General features: G+C 43.7%; 1 protein-coding gene across 1 annotated transcript in view; it reads right to left on the bottom strand.

Annotated features, from left to right (window-relative positions):
• Nucleotides 1–10,635: 10,635 nt before the first annotated feature.
• MAMSTR (MEF2 activating motif and SAP domain containing transcriptional regulator) overlaps nt 10,636–20,118 on the bottom strand; it is a 72,094-nt gene continuing 62,611 nt past the window's right edge. Inside the window, exons 12-14 of the mRNA XM_070767231.1 lie at nt 13,492–13,629; nt 12,294–12,348; nt 10,636–11,616 (exon numbers count right to left, since the gene is read on the bottom strand). Coding sequence (XP_070623332.1) covers nt 11,171–11,616; nt 12,294–12,348; nt 13,492–13,629 — 639 coding nt within the window. The 3' untranslated portion in view covers nt 10,636–11,170. The remainder of the gene's footprint in view (nt 11,617–12,293; nt 12,349–13,491; nt 13,630–20,118) is intronic.

The following is a 20,118-nucleotide window of genomic DNA, read 5'->3' as shown; positions in this document are numbered from 1 at the left end:
TCAATGGCCCCAGGCCTGCCAGAAAAGCCAGGTCATTACAGCTTTCCGGAAGGCCATTAAGATGGGGGTAGTATGGATCTCAGGAGGCAGCTGATTCTAGAGAGTCAGGGCCACCACAGAGAAGGCTCTCTCCTGCAGACCCGCCAGCTGACATTTTTTAGCTGACAGGACCCGAAGAAGGCCCACTTTGTAGGCTCTTAATGGTCGCTGGGAGGTAGGTGGTGTAAGGTGGTCTTGGAGATACTATGGCCCTGAGCCATGTAGGCCTTTAAAGGTAATAACCAACACCTTGAATTGTAACTAGAGACCAATAGGAAGCCAACGCACCTCACAAAGAATTGATGTAGTGTGGGTGTATCTAGAGGCATCCACAATAGCTCACATGGCTGCATTCTGGACCAACTGTAGCCTCTGAACATTCTTTAGGGGTAGCCCCATGTAGAGCACGTTGCAGTAGTCCAGCCATGAGGTGATAAGAGCATGAGTGACCGTGAGAAGAGTCTCTTGATTCAAGTAGGGTAACAGCTAGTGCACTAGTAGAACCTGTGCAAAGATCCTCCTAGGTACAGCTTTCAGTTGTTGATCTAATCTTAGCTGTGAGTGTAGGAGGACACCCAAATTGCAAATCCATTCTGAGGCGGTTAATTTCTCTCCCCCCAGAACCAAGGAAGGGACAGTCAACATGGCACTTTGGAGGCAATGTCCATAGTTACTTGGACTTATCCAGATTGAGCCTAAGCCTGTTGACTCCCATCCAAGCCGTCACATCCAGGCACGAGCACATCATATCCACTGCTTCACTGAATATATAGTTGGGTATTATCAGCATATCATTGAAACCTCACCCCATGTTATCAGATGATCTCACCCAGTGTTTTCATGTAGATGTTAATAGTAGGGGAGAGAGGACGGAGCCCTGAGGCACTCCACAATTGAGGGGTCTAGGGATCGCCCTCTGCCCTTCCACCAACATTGACTGTGATTGACCAGAGAGATAGGAGAACCACTGTAATATGGTGCCCCCCATTCCCAGCTCCCTTAGTTGACGTAGAAGGATACCATGGTCAAAGGTATTGAAAGCAGCTGAGAGGCCAAATAGCACCAAGATAGAGGAATGATCCATATCTCGGGTCTGCCAGAGATCATCCATCAGAGAGACCAAAGCAGTTTCCATACTGTTGCCAGGCCTGAAACCCGATTGAAAAGAGTCTAGATAATTGGTTTCATCCAACAACCGTAGGAGATGAAGCACCACCACTTTCTCTACAACCTTTCCTACAAAGGGAAGGTTAGAGACTGGACAAAAGTTCTTTAGATCAGCTGGATCCAGAGGGGGCTTCTTAAGGAGGGGCCTCACAATCGCCATCTTGTGGCTTCCTGGATAAAACATCAGCTAGGACATTTCCCCCCACTGGGATGCGCTTCAGTTCGAATTTAAATCGTCTAAAATATTGTACTTGGCATCCTTGTTTGGGTGACAACCTCCTGGGGTTTTCAGAGCCTCGAGGTTTTTATGGTCTGTCCATACCATGAACAGTACCTTGCTCCCTTCTAGGAATTGCGTCCAGGAAAGCAGCGCCCAATGAACAGCATAGACTTCCTTTTCCCAAATGGCCCATCTCCTCTCGGTTGGTTGCTGTGAGTTTCTTCGAAACGTAAGCACATGGCAAGAGTTGGCCTTTTCCATCCTTCTGTAACAGCATCACTTTCACTGCTATGTCACTGTCGTCTGACTGCATTATGAACAGTCATCCTGGGTCTGAGCGTTGTAAGATTTTTTTCTTGGGCAAAGAGATGCTTGAACTTTTCTAATGCTTTTTGGCATTCCATTATCCAGCCAATCAGCTGGTTGGGCTTTGGCTTGGTCGCTGGTGGGTTAGTTTTTAGCAGTTCTGTCAGTGGCAGTGCCACTTCAGTGAATGCTGGGATGAATTGCCGATAGAAGTTGGTGAAGCCTAAAAAGCTTTGAACTTGTTTGCAAGTACATGGGAGATACAGTGCCCTAAGTCATCTAGTGAGGTTTTGTAGAACTTGTACTTGAAAAGTTTGGCATATAGCTTAACTGCTAGAAATTTCTCCAAGACCTGTCGCACTAACTTCATATGCTACTCCAGCATTTTGCTGTAGATGAGAATGTCATCCAAATAAATGAGTACCTCCTTGTACAAATGGGGGTGGAATACCTCTTTGATATATTGCATGAAGACCGTGGGGGGACCATTGCGATCCAAAGGACATGACTCTAAATTGGAAACTCCGCAGGGGGCAGTTGAAAGCAGTCTTCCATTCATTGCCCTCTCTGGTTCATATGCGGTAGTAGGTTTCTCTCAAGTCCTGCTTGGTAAATATCTTGCCCTTGGACAAGTGGTTCAGCAAGTCTTCCATTAGAGGGAGGGGATAGATGTTTTGCATGCATACGTTATTGATCCCATGGAAATCAACGCATAATCTGACACACATGCACCGTCTTTTTTCTCTTTGAAGAGTGCAGGGCGGCCAACGTGTCCGTTACTCCCATCAGCTTCCAGGCAGGTATTGAACAAAGGATGACCTTGAAAATCTAGAAGGAATTCGTTATGACTACATCTCTACATCCCTCATGCAACAGCCCCTTCCAAGTTCTCACAGCAAGAACACATTCTAAAGAATAAAATGTGGCAGGCCAAAGTCTCCAAGTCAATGATGGCTTTGGCCTGACAGAATAATGGATGGAGAGATTTAACCTAGAAATAAGGAGGAACTTTCTGACAGTGGGAACAATCAACCAATAGAACAGCTTGCCTTCAGAAGTTGTGGGAACCTCATCACTTGAGACTTTCAAGAAGAAATCAGATTGCAATTTGTCAGAAATGGTGTAGGGTCTCCTTCCAACTCTGTTAATCTGTAACATTAATTTCTCCTGCCCAGCAGCCTCCTGGGCTCCCCCTGATTTGCCAGCTTCTTGACTTCTTTGTGTGAGATCTGCAGTAAGAAAGCTTCATCAAATAGTAAAAACAAAGAACAAAACCCCGATAAATATCCACACATCACTCTGGCTGCAAGAAATGGTGTTTATTCAGAAAGTAACTGGAAAATAGGAGTGGGAAGGTTGAATTCTGACTCTGCATTGTATTGAAAGCACAAGAGCTCGCCTGCTTTTTGAATTCATTTCCCAACAGGAAAGCTGGACTGGTCTGACACCATTTTAAGCGAGCCACCCTCTGCCTGCTGAGTTCTACCCCACTTCCCCAGACTTGAACTGACCTAAATCGGGGTCTCACCAAGAACTGAGGAAGAGGGGGGGGGAGTCACAAGCAGCTGACTGGGCAAACTACTATGAGCTGGGAGGCAGCCTATGTTTGTCCCATGTTTCTCCATCTGGTGTCTTCCAGATGTGCTGGGTCTGCAGCTTTCAGAATTGCCAGCCACTGGGCTCAAAGTTGGCAGTTGCAGTCCCAACCCATATGGCATACTCAAGAGGCTGATGGACCGTTGATGCTTACCTGAACGGTCTTCTCGATGCACTGCAAGGAGAATCCAACATGGGTAATACTTCAGCCTTATTGGCTGGGACTGAGTTAGAATTAGCATAATAAATAGGCCCCGCCCTGCGTCTACCCCAATAGGTCGGTCAAGAAAAAAAACAAAGGAGTAGTGAAAAAACAAATATCTCTTTATTAACAACTGTAATATTTCAATAAACTGTGCCCCTGGGCCAAATGGCCGGGCGGGTTTGGACTCTCCTTGCAGTACATCGAGAAGACCGTTCAGGTAAGTATCAACAGTCCTTCTCCAATGCACTGCCGCAGAGAGTCCAACATGGGATATACCCAAGCTATGATGACAGGGCAGGAGAAGGCTGGACCAGGGGTGCATGAGTTTCGCACACCCGTTGCAGCACTCTTCTACCAAAAGCTGCTTCCGCAGATCTAAACAACTCCAGTTGATAATGTTTAATGAATGTATCCAGGACGGACCAGGTAGCTGCTCGGCAGATGTCCTCAAGAGGCCTGTGTAGCCCATGCTGCACTCCTTGTTTATGTTGCTGCACTCCTTGTTGAGTGAGCCGTGATGCCAGATGGGACAGGTAAGGATTGAACCTCATACACCATGGTTATGCAGGACCTCACCCATCTACTAATAATCTGAGGTGAAACCTTATTCTCCAAGGATGATGGCAGAAATGAAATGAACAGGGCTTCAGTTCTGGGTAGAGGCTCAGTCTGGCGTATGTAGATCTTAAGAGCTCGTCTGACATCAAGGGCCTTGCCCCCAACACGCTACGAAAGCATGTAGCGGCCCTCTCTACTGTATTAAAATGGGACCCATGGAGGTCTATGGCTCAGCACCCATGGGTAGCTCCAGCGTAATTCCAGCAGTTGAGAACCATGCGCGCAGAAATCCAGAAGGATCAGGTCTTGGGACCGATGAAAGAAGGAACTGACCTTCGGCAGGAAGGCCGGGTCCAGGCATAACACCACTCTGTCTGGTTGAAAAGTACTGAGATCATGAAAAACCGATAGTGCCGACAGTTTGGACACCCTCCTGGCGGACGTAATGGCCACCAAAAAGGCCATCTTAAGAGTCATGTGTCTCAGAGAGATGTGTCTTAGTGGTTCGAATGGGAGACCCGTTAGTGCCTGCAATACCAGTGGTAGATTCCCATAAGGGATACCTGTGATGTACTGGTGGGCAAAGGTTGGATGCTCCTCTCAGGAAGTCCTTGACCCATGGGTGCTGAGCCATAGACCTCCACGGGTCCCATTTTAATACAGTAGAGAGGGCCGCTACATACCTTCGTATCGTGTTGGGGGCAAGGCCCTTGTCAAGACTGGTTTGCAGAAAAGCCAACAGATGGAGATAGGGGATCAGTTGAAATTGTTTTGCAGAATCTACAGTAAGCTGCCCAAGTGGCTTGATAAATCCTGGTGGTGGATGGGTGATGAGCGGCCTGAATTGTGGAGATTACCGAATCCGGGAGAGCAGCCTGTCTCATGCAATCCCCCTCAAATGCCACAGAGCTAAGTTCAGCCATTGTGAGTTTAGGTGAAACACCGACCCCTGGCTGAGGCAGACCCGATGGCTCGGAATCTGCCACGGGGAAGAGACCGCCAAATCCATGAGGTCCCCGAACCATGGGTGCCGAGGCCAATAGGGGGCCACCAAGACGATCTTCGCTCTTTCCGAAATCAATTTGTTGATTACCTTCGGAATCAGGCATGTGGGAGGAAAGGCATACAACAGACCCTCTGGCCAGCTGGCTCGTAATGCATTGATGTCCTCTGCTCCCAGTGATGGAAATCGGGAGAAAAAGTGTGGCAGCTAAGTGTTCAGGTTTGTAGCGAACAAGTCTATCAATAGTTCACCAAACCTGCGAGCGATGTCCTAGAAAATATCCGTATCGAGGTGCCACTCTGCTGGGTCGAGTGTTGACCTGCTCAACCAATCTGTTTGCACATTGGAAACACCGGAGATATGTTTGGCGCATAGAGAGGGAATGTTTGCTTCCGCCCAAGTGAGGGCTCCTGCCTGTTGCATCAACCTGCCGGACCTCGTCCCATCCTGGTGGTTTATATGGGATCGCGTAGCGACATTGTCCGTCAGGATGAGCACGTGTTCTCCCCGCACCTGATTCCGGAATGCTTGTTAGTTCCAGGAAGTTCATATTCACTCCTGTAAGGTCCTCGGAGGTCCACAGGCCCTGAGTTCCACCACTTGAGGGAGCGTCTGATGTTCCCTGGCAGTGTAACAAGTCAGGTAGAGTGGCTCGTTTGTTGTTTCTGGAACGGTAGAAGAAACCACTGCAGTGGTCTGGTGTGGAGCCGGGCACAATGTTTATACAAGAGACAAAAGTCCCCAGTAACTGGGAAAGAAAGGCCAGGGACATTTGTCTGTTGTGTTGAAGGTATCTTAGCATGCCCCAGATCTTCTCCTTGCGGTCCTCGGATAGATACACTTTGCCAGCCTGGGTATCTATCACTGTGCCCAGATGTTGAAGGCACGTGGTTGGAACCAGGTGACTCTTGGAAGTGTTCACCGTGAACCTGTGTGACTGTAACACTTCGATCATAAGGGAGAGATCTCTCTGGGCCTGCTCTGGGGATTTGGATAGAATAAGTACATCATCCAAATATGCCATGAGGCGTATTGAACGAGTTCTCAGATTGGCGGTTAAGACATCCAGTAACTTCGTGAAGGTTCTCGGCGCAGATGACAGGCCGAATGGCATCGCACCATATTGGAAATAGTGTCCTACCAAATAAAATCTGAGATACCTCCGATGATTTGGATGTACCGGAACATGGAAGTAAGCCTCTTTATGGTCAAGAGATATAAGCCAATCACCCTGTCTGATCGAGGCCAAAATGGTCTGCAAAGAGTGCATTTTGAATCGTTGATACTTTACATGGATATTCAACTGTTTTAAATTGAGTATCAACCGATGACCTCCTGACGACTTGGGTACTATGAAGATTACTGAGTAGTACCCTAGGCCCTCCTGATGTAGAGGGACCCTCTCGACAGCTCCAATGTCCATCAGATGGGTGACCTCCCGAAAGAGAAGAGCACGCTTCCATGGACAGCGGGTCAAAGGGCAATGGAGAAAACGCTGAGGAGGCATGCCCAGGAAGTTGATGAAAGTCCTTGGGACACTGTGTTGTACACCCAAGTGTCGGATGAGGTACATTCCCAAGAACCAGCAAAAGATTGAAGGCGCCCCCCTATGGGAATTAGGTCTGACGAGTTTCTTTGACTTCCAGAATCCTTTTTGACTGAATCCTTGGAAGGATTTTCTATTTTGGTTAGGGTTAGGGTTACTTACTGATATCTTTTCTGAGTCTTCATTCTTTTGGACCCCGTTTGGACTGCATGTCCTGCAGCCATAGGATACAGGCTCTATTTAAAAAGGAAGCTGCAGATGCTGACCTCAAGGCCCAAGAGGTTATTTGGTGTGTTTTTCGTATGAGGTTTTCTGCTCCCTTGTCTTCTGGTTTTAAACCATCAGCCAGTTCTGATGGGACAATGGCATTGGACATCAAACTAGCTACAGGGGAATCAACGGATGGAAATTTCAGTAGATCCTCAATTTCCCGATCAAATGTATAAAATTTGCGCTTCAAGGACGATGGATCCTGAGCAGCAGCTGGGTGTTGCCATGGGCGCTTCACGGTGTCCATAAAGAGCTGTGAAGAAGGGATGTGGTTGGACTCCTGTTGTGGTTCCGAAAACAAACGGGATGCCGGTTGCAACCCCTCTGATGCTTGTGACGGCTTGTTGCTTCCAATGTCTGTTATTATCTTGGCCTTTCTCAAGAGTGTTTCGAATAAGGCCGGTTTAAATAGTGCACTGGAAACTGGTTGTTCAGATGGGGCAGCCTCATCTTCTGACAGCTCGATCTCCGGTTCACTTTCTGGATCTCCCTCTTTGTCAAAGGAGTCATGAACAGAAGGTGCTGTCATGGGAGTGTCCCAAAGATCCCTTCGGGATGGTCTGGTAGAGGTCTGGGCTGCTCTCTGCTGATCTCCTGCTGCCATACCCTGAGTGTAAGCGTTGGCCATCATGTCCTGCAATGAAAGGGACATGGAGTGCCAGGGATCCTGAGATGCACGCAACCCAGCCGCAGATGGTGTGAACGTGGCTGTGGGTTGATGAAAACCTTGAAGTCCCTGTCTTGGGTGCCATAGCTGTATGGCTGGTAGGGTTATTTCGGGCCTGGTCATTGTGTCAGATGTGATGTCAGTGTGATCTGGTGATAGATCTCTGCTAGTGACAGAGGGTGCAGGATCTTGAACTGCCCTTGGGGATGTATAAGGCAAGGCAGCCCACACCGGGTAGGACAGTGGAACCTGGGGCTGCGGTGATAACAGTGGAGCCTGTTTTTTAGTGACTTCTAATTAAGCCTCCAGGGCCTTAATTCTGCACTCTGCGTCTTTAAGGGCAGCAGAAGAATGGGAACCCTTTGCCTTAGATTTAGCAGTGTGGCCCTTGTCCTGCGGTTTAGAAGGCCCAGGCAAGTTTGGTTCAGTGCCAAGAGGTAATTCCGAGAGTTGCTCAGAGATTATTACTCACTATTATGTATTCAACAATAAAGCAAGGCCTAGTCGGTACTCTGAAGAAACCCGCAACGGTCTGTCACTTAAGGTGGCTAGACTGATGCAAGAAAATGGTGGCCTCGTCTTTTAAGCTCAACACCCCCAGTAACCATGGATAATAGTGTCCTAATTGGTTACTTTATCTCCCCAGTTCTGCTGCTCCTCCAAGCTCTGGAAGCGCTAGAGTGATGGCCTGATGATGCTGGCAACGTCATTAGCTGCCCCCTTCCTGTGCGTGACAAAGTAATGGCGGGCGCGATCCCCGCCTTAAGAATCACCGGCGAGGCTCCTAGTCAAGCGCCTCTCAGCTGACAGGTGCCTTGCTGAGTTCGGGCGCACTTCCAAATGGTGGGTGCTCTCTTCGTGGGTAGGCCTCGCCCCCAAAATGGCGGCCAGCTCTGACACTGACGCCGCTTTTCACTGCTTCTTAAGTTGCCGATACCAGCAATCCCTCATCAGCTGGTAAGCAGCTGCGATCACCGGCGCTCTCATCGCATCCTTTCAATCCCTCCTGGAGTTTTCTGCAAGGGTAGAGGGGTGATTTCTCCAGTATGGGGAGGGGGGGGCTGGTGGGGGGGCATCCAGCACCACGTCAGTTTCCCCCCCCCCTCCAAAAATGATCCTTTCTCTAGGCTGAGGGGAGGGGTATGACCATGGAGGTCAGAGACCCAGCCTAAGAACCTCCTGTCCTCTGGGCAATGCTCTCAGAGAGCAGGGGCCCTGAGGAGGTAAAAACGTTGCAAGCCTTGCCCACGGAGGGCAGAGGCCCAAGTCTTCCCTCTGGGTACCTTCACCCTGAAAGGAGAAAAGAAGAATAAAGGGATTATACACAAAAGCTTAGTTCTATTAATAGAACAATCATTCTTATTATTTTCAATCTAATCAATATTATCATTATCAAAATCCTTTAGAGGAAAAACAGTAACTCCCTTCCTACGACTGAGTTTTTTAAGACTGACCTATTGGGGTAGACGCAGGGCGGGGCCTATTTATTATGCTAATTCTAACTCAGTCCCAGCCAATAAGGCTGAAGTATTGCCCATGTTGGACTCTCCGCAGCAGTGCATTGGAGAATTGCCCTGTCACTATCAAACGACATGAATAAATCATTTTGCTTCTGCACAACCCAGCTGGAGAACCCAATCGGGTATAAGCAGTGGATGAAATAAAGGATATTATCACTGGATTGAAAGTTATGCTGAGTCTAAGGTTTGGTGGGAATGGCTGGGAAACCTGATGCAGCAGTTTTGGCTTTCGGAAGCGAGTTTTGCTTCTCCCTGGATTATTCTTCCAAATGACAAACATGCTGCAAACATAGGCATCATAGATTTTCTTGCTAGCTTGTTAGCTTCCTCCCCCCAGGGCTGCTTTCTTTCTCTGATTAATTTGGGTAATTTTGCATTCACGCCTTATATAGCATCTAGTTAATGTCTTAAAAAATAAAGCACCGTTCTTTCATTTCTTGCTGAAAAGCGGCTCTGGAGAAACACAAATAATTCAGATTACATCTGGTAATCTCCAACCAAAGCAACCAAGTTAATGCTAGTTGGCAATTCTGGGAGCTGTAGTCCCAGCAAGGTCTGGAGGACACCCTGTAACTTTTGTGAATATAGTACAGGTGCAAAAATATCCAAAGCAAGTACCTTTACAAAAGAAGTTTTTAGTCACTTTTCATTTGTCTACCTTTGATAGCATTCCTGCCAAATAAATTGGGGAAATGTAATTTGGTGGGTTTCATGTGAATTTTATGATCGCATGCCCAAGAACATCCTCCCAGACTTGCAATTTACAGAAATTCTAGCAGAGATAATTCAACCAGATCAAACATTTGTTTTGATGCGCCCCTATATTTTCACACAGCATGGTGAGCAATTGCCACAGCTAGCTGCTAATGTTTGGGTAAACACATTGGCCTGAATGTCCCAGCAACCTTGAGCTACTGGGACATAAGGCACCAATGCCAGCCATCTCCCTGAAAAAGTATATTTCTTCCTACGTAACACCCTTAGGGTGCTGTTCCACCACCAGCCCAAAGAATGATTTTGAACCTGTTTAAATATGAATCTGTATGCATCTGTTCCTTTTGTTTCATAACACCAAGTAAAAATGGGGGGAAAAAAGGAGTTAGAAAGGCACAATCCACCAAAGATGGCACCTCCTGTTCCAAAGGCATCTTTTTATGACCAGCTATAAAAATAAGATATCATCCCTAAAAGAGAATATGTTCTTCCCCTACCCCTATGCCATATTTTCAAGAAATGGGAGGCTACAGCTCTTGATGCAGTCTCTTCTGATGGCCCCTGCAAATTAAAGCTTCTCCATCACATCAAGATGGAACAATCCTAATTTTTTTTCCAGAATTGGCACTGAACAAAATAAGATAACATGCCCAAGCTAGAATATATGCATGTCATTCTCGGTATGTAGCATCTAAATCAACATCACTGTCCAAATAAGTCTAGAAATGATATTATGCTTCAACCAATAAAATATGGCCTCTTGGAGATGTCATGATTTTGGGAAATAATGATTTCCAAAGTTGGCATCAGGCAAATAATCAAGGTTCAATGTAGCAAATACAACCAATAAGACTGGTGCACAATATTTTAAATCCTAAAGAGACACAGAAAGTTGTTAAGAACCCGAGTTTCATTGAAACCAGTTTCTACAACTTGTTTCATTATGTTGTGATGTTAGAAGTTGACATTACAGAAACACCCCTTTTTTTTACATTAAAGTAAAGTGAAATGATAGTGTCCTAAGCCATAATGTCATGCATTTGAAGTGGTTGAATGGTGATTGATCTTCCAAAACGTTGGTTTTATCTATCCAAAGGGAATGCCAGGATTTCTGATATGTCTGGCCATCCAAGATCAATATAGACTGACACCATCCAGACAATAATGGCTTCCTTCTTCCAAGGTAGGCAACTGGACATGTCATTAACAGAAAGAAGACTATGTACAATGAAGTTTGATGTTAGCATTACTGCTCAATCTAGCTGGATTTTAGTGCCACAATGATCTTTTAGGTGTAAAAAGAAGATGCTTCCCTCTTTCCATCAAGCGTTGGGGATCAGACTGCTGTTTGTGCCCTTACTACCACTCCTCCACCATTAGGTCTATCATGTGGTTGACACCCAAGTCAGAAGAATCAAAAAGGTCTGTGCAGAAGATGCTGCTACCAACCGGACTGGCGGAGCCGAGACCTGATGCTGAACCTGAGGTCAAGGCTTCTAGCCAATCAACAGGGTCAAATCCAGCACGGGTCCCACTTCCTTGCCAGACATCTGGAGGGGAGGGTGGCATCTCCAGAGAGTCAGGGGAGAAAACAGAGGACAACGAATCCAGTGAGGCCGATGAAGAGGAGGCTGTCGAAAGGAAATCGTAAGGTCCCGGAAAATCAAAGATTGCAGAGGGCACCAAAGGTGGCTCATTGCTGCAGCAGGATTTCTTTGGTGGTGGCGCTTCTTGGTGGGCCAATGGGGACAAGGAAACTTGATCAGAAACCTCTGGGGTCAAGGCAGGTGCTTGAAGAATGTCACCTAGAAGCCGCAAAACAGAGGCCACACTTTGACATAACAGAGCACCCTCCCCACACCCCAAACTTCCTAGGTCTAAGTTAAAATGCAAAGTTACAGATTACATCATCACTCTACTAAACAAATGATTCCCTCAACACTGTCAGACTTTCTACTAAATCTGCACTTCTATTCTACTAGTTTTTCTCATCATTCCTTTCACCCATTTCCTCCCAGGTTGACTGCATGACTGTAACTTGTTGCTTATATCCTAAGATTTTTATTAATATTGCTTCTTCATTGCTTATTTGACCCCTATGACAATCATTAAGTGTTGTACCACATGATTCTTGACAAATGTATATTTTATTTTATGTACGCTGAGAGCGTATGCACCAAGACAAATTCCTTGTGTGTCCAATCACACTTGGCCAATAAAAATTCTATTCTATTCTATTCTATTCTATTCTTCTATTCTATTCTATTATGTTTCCACACCAAGATTTTGCACTGGATCATGTGGTTGGGGCCATATGAGGAGCAACTGTCTCTCTAACCCCACCCTTTCCCAAACTTACGACTCCTAAAACTTATATTGCTCCATCTTTTGCTCTTGACAGTTTTATCTCTTATTAATTCCTCCATGAGCTGGTCCTGACTGCAGTCCGCAAACAAACAAACAAACAGAACCATCATCTCACCTGCGCACATCAGTGGTTCTTCTAAAATCTCTTCAATGGATTGGCTTGGGACCAGCTATAGAAAGGGAAGAAAAAAGAGGGTGCCTTAAAAACGAAGGCAGAACGTGTTCTGCTAACAACTGTAATTGCTGAATTCCAAACCAATGCACGCCCAGGTCATGGTTGTGCTTTTTCAAGAGGCAACTGGGCTTTCTGGGTTTTTCTTTGAAGATGTTTCGCTTCTCATCCAAGAAGCTTCTTCAGCTCTGATAGTTGGAGAAGCTTCTTGTATGAGAAGCGAAACGTCTTCAAATAAAAACCCAGAAAGTCCAGTTGGATCTTGAAAAAGCTACCGTTGGTAAAAGCCAATGCAAGCTTTATGCTATAAGCAGAGCAGAGGACATTCAAGCAGCTGAAGAAATGGAGGAACTCTGAAAAGAGTTGGAGGACTTCAGGAGCCTTCATCCTTCCAGAGCTGTCCATATCTTTGTTTGTTATTTGTACTTATAGGTCTCTCCCTCCAAAAAGGACTCAAAGCCACTAACAATAATCATACATATAACAATAAAACTATAGCAATAAAATCAGCAATACAATAAAAACAATAATATCCTATAAAACCCTTCATACTTGCAGTCAATCCTAACTCCAGGCCTGCCAGGAGAGCCAGGTCTTAACAGCTTTCCAGAAGACCAGTAGGGTGGAGACAGTGCAGATCTCTGGGGGCAGCTGCTTCCAAAGGGTTGGAGCCACCACAGGCCCTGCCAACCAACATTATTTGGCGGATGGGAACTGGAGAAGGCCGACTCTGTGGGATCTTACTGGCCGCAGCGAGGTATGAGGGACAAAGTGATCCCGTAAATAGTCTGGCCCTGAGCCATTTAGGGCTTTAAAGGTAACAACCAACATCTTGAATTGCGCTTGGAGACCATCTGGCAACCAATGCAGCTCAGGTAAGATTGGAGTAATATGGAGTAATACAGGCAAACCTTGGTACACTCATTATTGCACATGCCACTGCATTTTGCACCTATCTCTGAATGCTCTTCAAGGGTAGCCCCATGTAGAGTGTGGCTGTTACTTAAACTGGAACAAGAAATTAAAGAGCCCGGAGAACTTTGTCAAGCCAAAGTAGCCATTTCCTCTGGGACAGCCTGTGTGCAAAGCAAGACCAGATAGTCCTAAAGAAAGACCGAAAAGAGATTCCCCCAAATAGTACCTGAGCCTTTTGAATGGCCTCCTGGAGTTCTTCCTCAAGGGAGCGAGTGGCTGGGACTGGATTAGGAGGGCTGGCTGTAATCTCGAGGGGCAGCTCCATATCAGAATGGATTGGCTCACATGAGGTGGGGCATAAAACCTAATAGGAAAGTGTAAGAAATGTTAAGATTTCTACTTGATTTTTTTTCCCTGGCAAAATGCCCTACTGGCTTAATATTACCCATTAAATAAAAACAAAACAAAACCCAAGTCTTAAGCTAATTGTTTCATAATGACTCTGATAAGTGTTAGTTATTTTGAATTTGCGTTGGAAACATGGCGGATACCAGGAACACGGTAGTTTTCCCAAAAAAAACCCCACGACAGCAAGAGGTCTTTCTTCAGAAAGCTCTTTTCCTTCTTCAGTAGTATCAAAAAGTAACTATTTACTCTTCTCTATATAACAAAACAAACCCTCAACCAACCAACCACTATCACACTAAACTATACTAAACCACTAAACCAAACCATTAAACCAGACCTCACCCACACAAAAGGTGTATTACATTATATACACGTACTAGCCAATCAGATAATAGAACAGATTGCATCATTCTGCTGAAGCACCATGACTCAGCCTTCACTTTACTTCTACTGTACTTCAGGTTTACATTTATTTATTTACTTATTAGATTTGTATGCCGCCCCTTTCCGTGGACTCGGGGCGGCTCACAACACAATAAAACAATTCATAACAAATCTAATAATATACAATATACAATTTAAAATTTAAAATAGTTAAAAAACCCCATTTTTAAACAGACATACCTACAAACATACCATACATAAATTATATAGGCCCGGGGGAGATATCTCAATTCCCCCATGCCTGACGACAAAGGTGGGTTTTAAGGAGTTTACGAAAGGCAAGGAGGGTAGGGGCAGTTCTAATCTCTGGGGGGAGCTGGTTCCAGAGAGTTGGGGCCGCCACAGAGAAGGCTCTTCCCCTGGGGCCCGCCAACCGACATTGTTTAGTTGACGGGACCCGGAGAAGGCCGACTCTGTGGGACCTAATCGGTTGCTGGGATTCATGCAGCAGAAGGCGGTCTCGGAGATATTCTGGTCCGATGCCATGATGCCATATCCTAGACAATAAGCTCTAGGCCTGACATTGAGAGAATGGCCAAGCAGGAGAGTCCTGCAGGCCTGAGTATGGAGGGGTGTGTGTGTCCTTGGGCTGGAGTTAGAGATGACAGGGATCAGGGAGGCTGGCAAGTTGTGGGGATGAGGGGCAGGTAAGGTGGGGATGGGCAGGGGGAGATAGGGCAGTAGATATGCCATTCTCAAGTAGCATGGTTTTCTACAAATCCTGCATTCCAGCTCCGTTCCCATATCTGACTATGGAGCCTTAGATGCCCTGGATGTCAGCTATTGTTACCTAATCCAGTGTTTCCCAACCTTGGCCACTTGAAGCTATCTGGACTTCAACTCCCAGAATTCCCCAGCCAGCATACGAGTCTTCGGAGAGGGGCGGCATACAAATCTAATAAATTATTATTATTATTATTAATTATTAAGTCCAAATAGCTTCAAGTGGCCAAGGTTGGGAAACACTGACCTAATCAATACTAAGTCCTTCTGTAATAAAGACGATCTTATGCAAAAGTCAATAACGTCCCTTACAGACCTTTGCTTATGTTTATGGTTATACCAATGCCTGCTAACTTTTACATGTTTTTGACAAACTAATAAACAAATAAATGATGGCCCATCTCATGCTCTCTCAGACTGGATAGGCTTTAGGTAACTTCCTTGTGACAGTAATATTTGGTGGGTTCTAGAAAGTACGCTTTATCTCTGGCAGCCCCCACCCTTTGGATTGATCCCTCTCCTGAATTTCGATTAGCCCTGATCCCGTTGGCCAATTTTTCCTTTGGGCATTTGAGTTGGTTTGCTGAATATCTCTGATCTAACTGCAGCGTGGTGGATTTGAGTGCCCAGGAAGTATGTTCCACCTTATCTGCGCTATTATTAATTGTTGCCTTTTATTGCTATCATTTTATGTGAGCTGCTGGGGTCTCTTTGGAGAGTTGAGTGATGTCAGAAAATTATTCCGAAAGGCTCACCAGCATGTGAACTTTTAAATGATTGAGTTAACCTCTCCTTGCCACTTTTCCTGAAGGAAATTGCCTTTTTCCTCTCCGCATTTTGTGAAGCTCTGAAAACAATCTGGCATTTTAACCCTTTCTAGCTTTTCTATTCCACCACCAATAATGCAGCAGGTTTGAGATGTGGGAATCATATTTAGCCACCTGAGTTCAGGTAGAGGAGGAGTAGGTAAGCGAGCCAACCATAAGATCATACGCTGCAACGTCCTTCCGATCAACGACTACTTCAGCTTCAACAGCAACAACACAAGAGCACGCAACAGATTCAAACTCAACATTAATCGCTCCAAACTTGACTGTAAAAAATATGACTTTAACAACCGAGTTGTCGAATCGTGGAACTCATTACCGGACTCAATAGTGTCAACCCCTAACCCCCAACATTTCTCCCTTAGACTCTCCACGATTGACCTCTCCAGGTTCCTCAGAGGCCAGTAAGGGGCGTTCATAAGTGCACTGATGTGCCTATCGTCCCCTGTCCAATTGCCTTTCCTTATCCCTCTTATCTTATATATTCTCTCCTCTATACATATTCTCTTCCTATCTACTTCTCTTCTTTTTACTTCCTATCTTTATATATATATTTATATATATTACTTATTGCCTATTCTCTTTCATATGTATTGTATATTGGACAAAGAATAAATAAAATAAAAAATAAAATAAAAGCACAAGTCCAAAGCGATAACAACGCAAGCAGAAGAAGGCAGATAGGGATTGATCTCATTCATCCTGGCATCCCAAAGAAGAGACCCACAAGCAACCCCTCCCAGAAGTCAGAAGACCCTTCAAGGTTGGGTTATCCTACATGGTAACCACCAACTGTATATCACCATCACCCTTTATTGGTCCCTAAAGATAGACTAACACAGTAATTCTCAGACTGTAGCCTGCGGGTCCTGGGGTGTGTGTGTTGCAATGTTGTTGCAGCGGATCTGTGAAGGACTGAAGAAATGTTATGATTTTAAATCTTAAGTCTTGGAAGTCCGTGGCCACAAAAGGTATTTAGAGAGGGCTTGTGGTGAAAAAAGGTTGAGGTATGGGATCAAAATCTATTTTAATGGATGGTGACCCAGAAAGATTTCCTAGTCTCTTTTATTGATGGTTATGGATCAAATAGAAGATTTGACTTCTCTTGGGACCTAAGTCCTTAAAGGGGTGGAGACTACTCTTGAAAGAAGTAATCTTAACATTGCATCAGGGTTTTCTGGGACCTCAATGCTGAATATCTGGAACGTGGAGCTTTCTTGTCTATCCTGGTTAAGGCATTAAGGACATCATTGGACATTATCTTGTCCAATGGGCCAATGACACTGTGTTACTGAAACTGTGAGCCTAGGTGCCTTGGGGATTTATGGGCAGATACACCTGTAGGGTAGTTTAACGGTTGGCATAAATGTTAATTTAATTTAACCCTGGTTATCAAAGTGAAGTGAAGATTCTCCTGCATTTTAATCCTGAAAAAACCAAACTACATCTGGGGATGAGACAGAGAATGGCTCAACCGATCGTCTACAAAATTGCCCATACCTTGTCCATACCTACCAATTGTCCATTCCCAAATGCCATCACTCTGCTAAACAAATAATTCCCTCAACACTGTCAAACTATTTACTAAGTCTGCACTACTATTACTACTAGTTTTTTCTCATCATTCCTATCACCCATTTCCTCCCACTTAGGACTGTATGGCTGTAACTTGTTGCTTGAATCCTTAAGATTTTTTATTAATATTTATTGTTTCCTCATTGCTTATTTGTACCCTATGACAATCATTTCTTTTATGTACACTGACAGCATATGCACCAAAGATAAATTTCTTGGGTGTCCAATCACACTTGGCCAATAAAGAATTCTGTTCTGTTCTGTTCACTTCCTTAAAGTTGCTCAGACTGATTAACACTGCTAGTTGGTAGAACTTATGGATGGTTATTGGATGTATAGTAGTTAGAGGTTTGTTTTCAGGGATTCAGTCCTTTTCCTGCTATGCTGCAAAGCTTGGATAGCTTGTCCCTTTTCTAACCTTTTGTTGCTCTCTAACCATGTAGCTGTTCCCACTCTATCCAGTTAATTTCCCTGACCTCTTTACTGCTAACAAAGTAATTAACCTCCTTGCCTTGGAGAACTAAATAGTTAACCTTTTGCTCAAACAAACCACATCACTAGTTTCTCCGTGACCGTCAATTGACCTCACACAATGTGGGGACCAGGAAGTATCTTTCACACATACTTTTACTAATGTGAATATGAATACACAAATGTTAATACTATAATTGATTGGTCTGGCACTGTTTTCTTTCGTTGGATGAAGGGGGTGGGTGGGACTAAGAGAAGGGAATTAAAGGACTTTTAAGTATAGATAAAAGTCAAGATGAATGGCTTCTGTTGCTGGATCGAATGGGAGCTTCCCTATGAAAGTACAGGTAATTCAATATGTAAATATATAAATATTCAATAAAGATTTTTTTAAAAGAAAGTACAGATAATTCTTGTTTAGTGACTGCAATGGGTATTAGCAACTTGGTCCTGAAATGAAGTGATGTCTAATTGAAACTGCAATTGTATTAATTACTTCCTTCCTTACTTTTGCTTTAAAGACCAATGAAGGTCATAGAAGACAGGATTGGTTATAAAATTACGTTTTCACCATTATGATAATTGCAAACAGTCACTAAATGAGGCAGGCATGCTTTACAGTCATTCTGTTGATCATAATTTCTTTGGGAGTCTCACCTGTGATGGGCATTGCCCACAAAAGGTGGACACATAAATTAGATAAATAAAATATAAATAAATAAATAATGCAGAGGACCAGCCCTTAAATATTCCCCTGCTAAGTGACAGAGGTTGTACAGGGAGTAATTCTCTATGGTCCTTAATATTTTGCTGCTGTACAGCGTGGTCCTCCATTTACAATTGGTCACTTAATAACCATTCAGATTACGATGGACATCCACAGGGATACTAATGACCTGGATTCAAAGTTCCAACAACCTTCCCGACAATCACCTGGCCAAACTTTAGGCACTCAGCAACTTCCCCGTATGTATGTATGGTTATTTTCAGTATAACCCCATCACCTGACCACATTTTATGATGGCTTTTGAAAACCGGCATTTACTTCTGAGTTTTTTCAGCAAAACCGGACCATTAAAACAAAACAAAACATTGGTTTGCTTCATAACTGCCATATTCACTTAACAACCACAAAAAGGTTGTAAAATCAGGTTGGTCAAGTGGATGATCAAAGTTATGACTGTCACAATTTATCATAATGGACAGGTTCCATAATGGTCATAAATTGAGGACTCTCTATATGGCTAGAAGATTGCTAAGATAATTAAGGGACTAATTATCTTAAATTAAGTAAGATAATTAATTAAGATAATTAATTAATTAAGACAATTAGGGGCTAATTATCTACCTTTATTCCAATCCTTGCTTGGAAGAGAGAAATAACCCAAGGTGTGATTTATCTACCTGGAGATCTGATACAGTGGGGGAAATCATATGGGTGTCCTTAGGGGATGGGGAAAGTAATGAAAGATCCATCTTGATGTCATCACACACAAGTGTTGTGACTTATGTGGTCTGCATCATTTGCACACTGATGTCCTAGCACACAAGGCACTACCACAGCTTCTTATCAACACCTACAAGCACAAATTTCCACATCTTGATTCACCTAGGAGTAATTTTTTTTAGTGATAAGTAAAAAATGAAATAGCCTCCCTCAGTTAGGGACCTCTTGCACCTATGGAGCTACTTGGAAGTAAAATTTACTTTGAGGAAATAGTTTCATTTGGGAGGATAGAAATGGCAACACCTTTTATGAGGAGGAAAGTCATAGATTATCTTCTAATTTCAAATTATCTTCAGGTGAAGTATATGATCGGTATCCACTGTTTATTCCTTTTGGTTATCCATATATTTTTAATTATTTTTATTTTATTTGTCGCCTTCATACATTCTTTAGTTAATTTAATTTCATACAGATTTTTCCTTAAAAATTACTGTATATAAATCTTTTGTAATTTGTTATATCAAAAAAAGGGGAAAAAGATATTTCTATTGTTGTATTTTAATTTGAGTTTTCGTTTCTTCTCTTCAACCAATCATAAAAGTAATTCCAAGTTTTATAGTGATCAGTCTTCCTTGTTCTTTAATTTAAGAGTTAATGCATCTGATTCTGCACAATCTAATATTTTTTTTTAGTATCAATGTATCGTCAGTAGGTTTTGGTTGTTTCCAATATTGGGCTATTGCCATTCTAGTTGCAGTCAATATATGTATTAATAAGAGAATTTAAATTTAAATAATATATATTATACTATTTGTTTATTGTTAGTTATTATTATTTATTGTACCTAAATAAGTAATTAATTATATTACTATTATTATTATTATTGTTTGTATGTGTTTGTTTAGTCTTGTTTTATTTTTTATGGTTTGTTTATGTTATTGTAAATGTGAATATAAGT

Source organism: Erythrolamprus reginae, chromosome Z (assembly GCF_031021105.1).
Source record: "Erythrolamprus reginae isolate rEryReg1 chromosome Z, rEryReg1.hap1, whole genome shotgun sequence".
Classification (NCBI taxonomy): Eukaryota; Metazoa; Chordata; class Lepidosauria; order Squamata; family Dipsadidae; genus Erythrolamprus; species Erythrolamprus reginae.
Note: the sequence above shows the minus strand (reverse complement) of the source record. Positions and strands in the feature narration are given on the sequence as shown.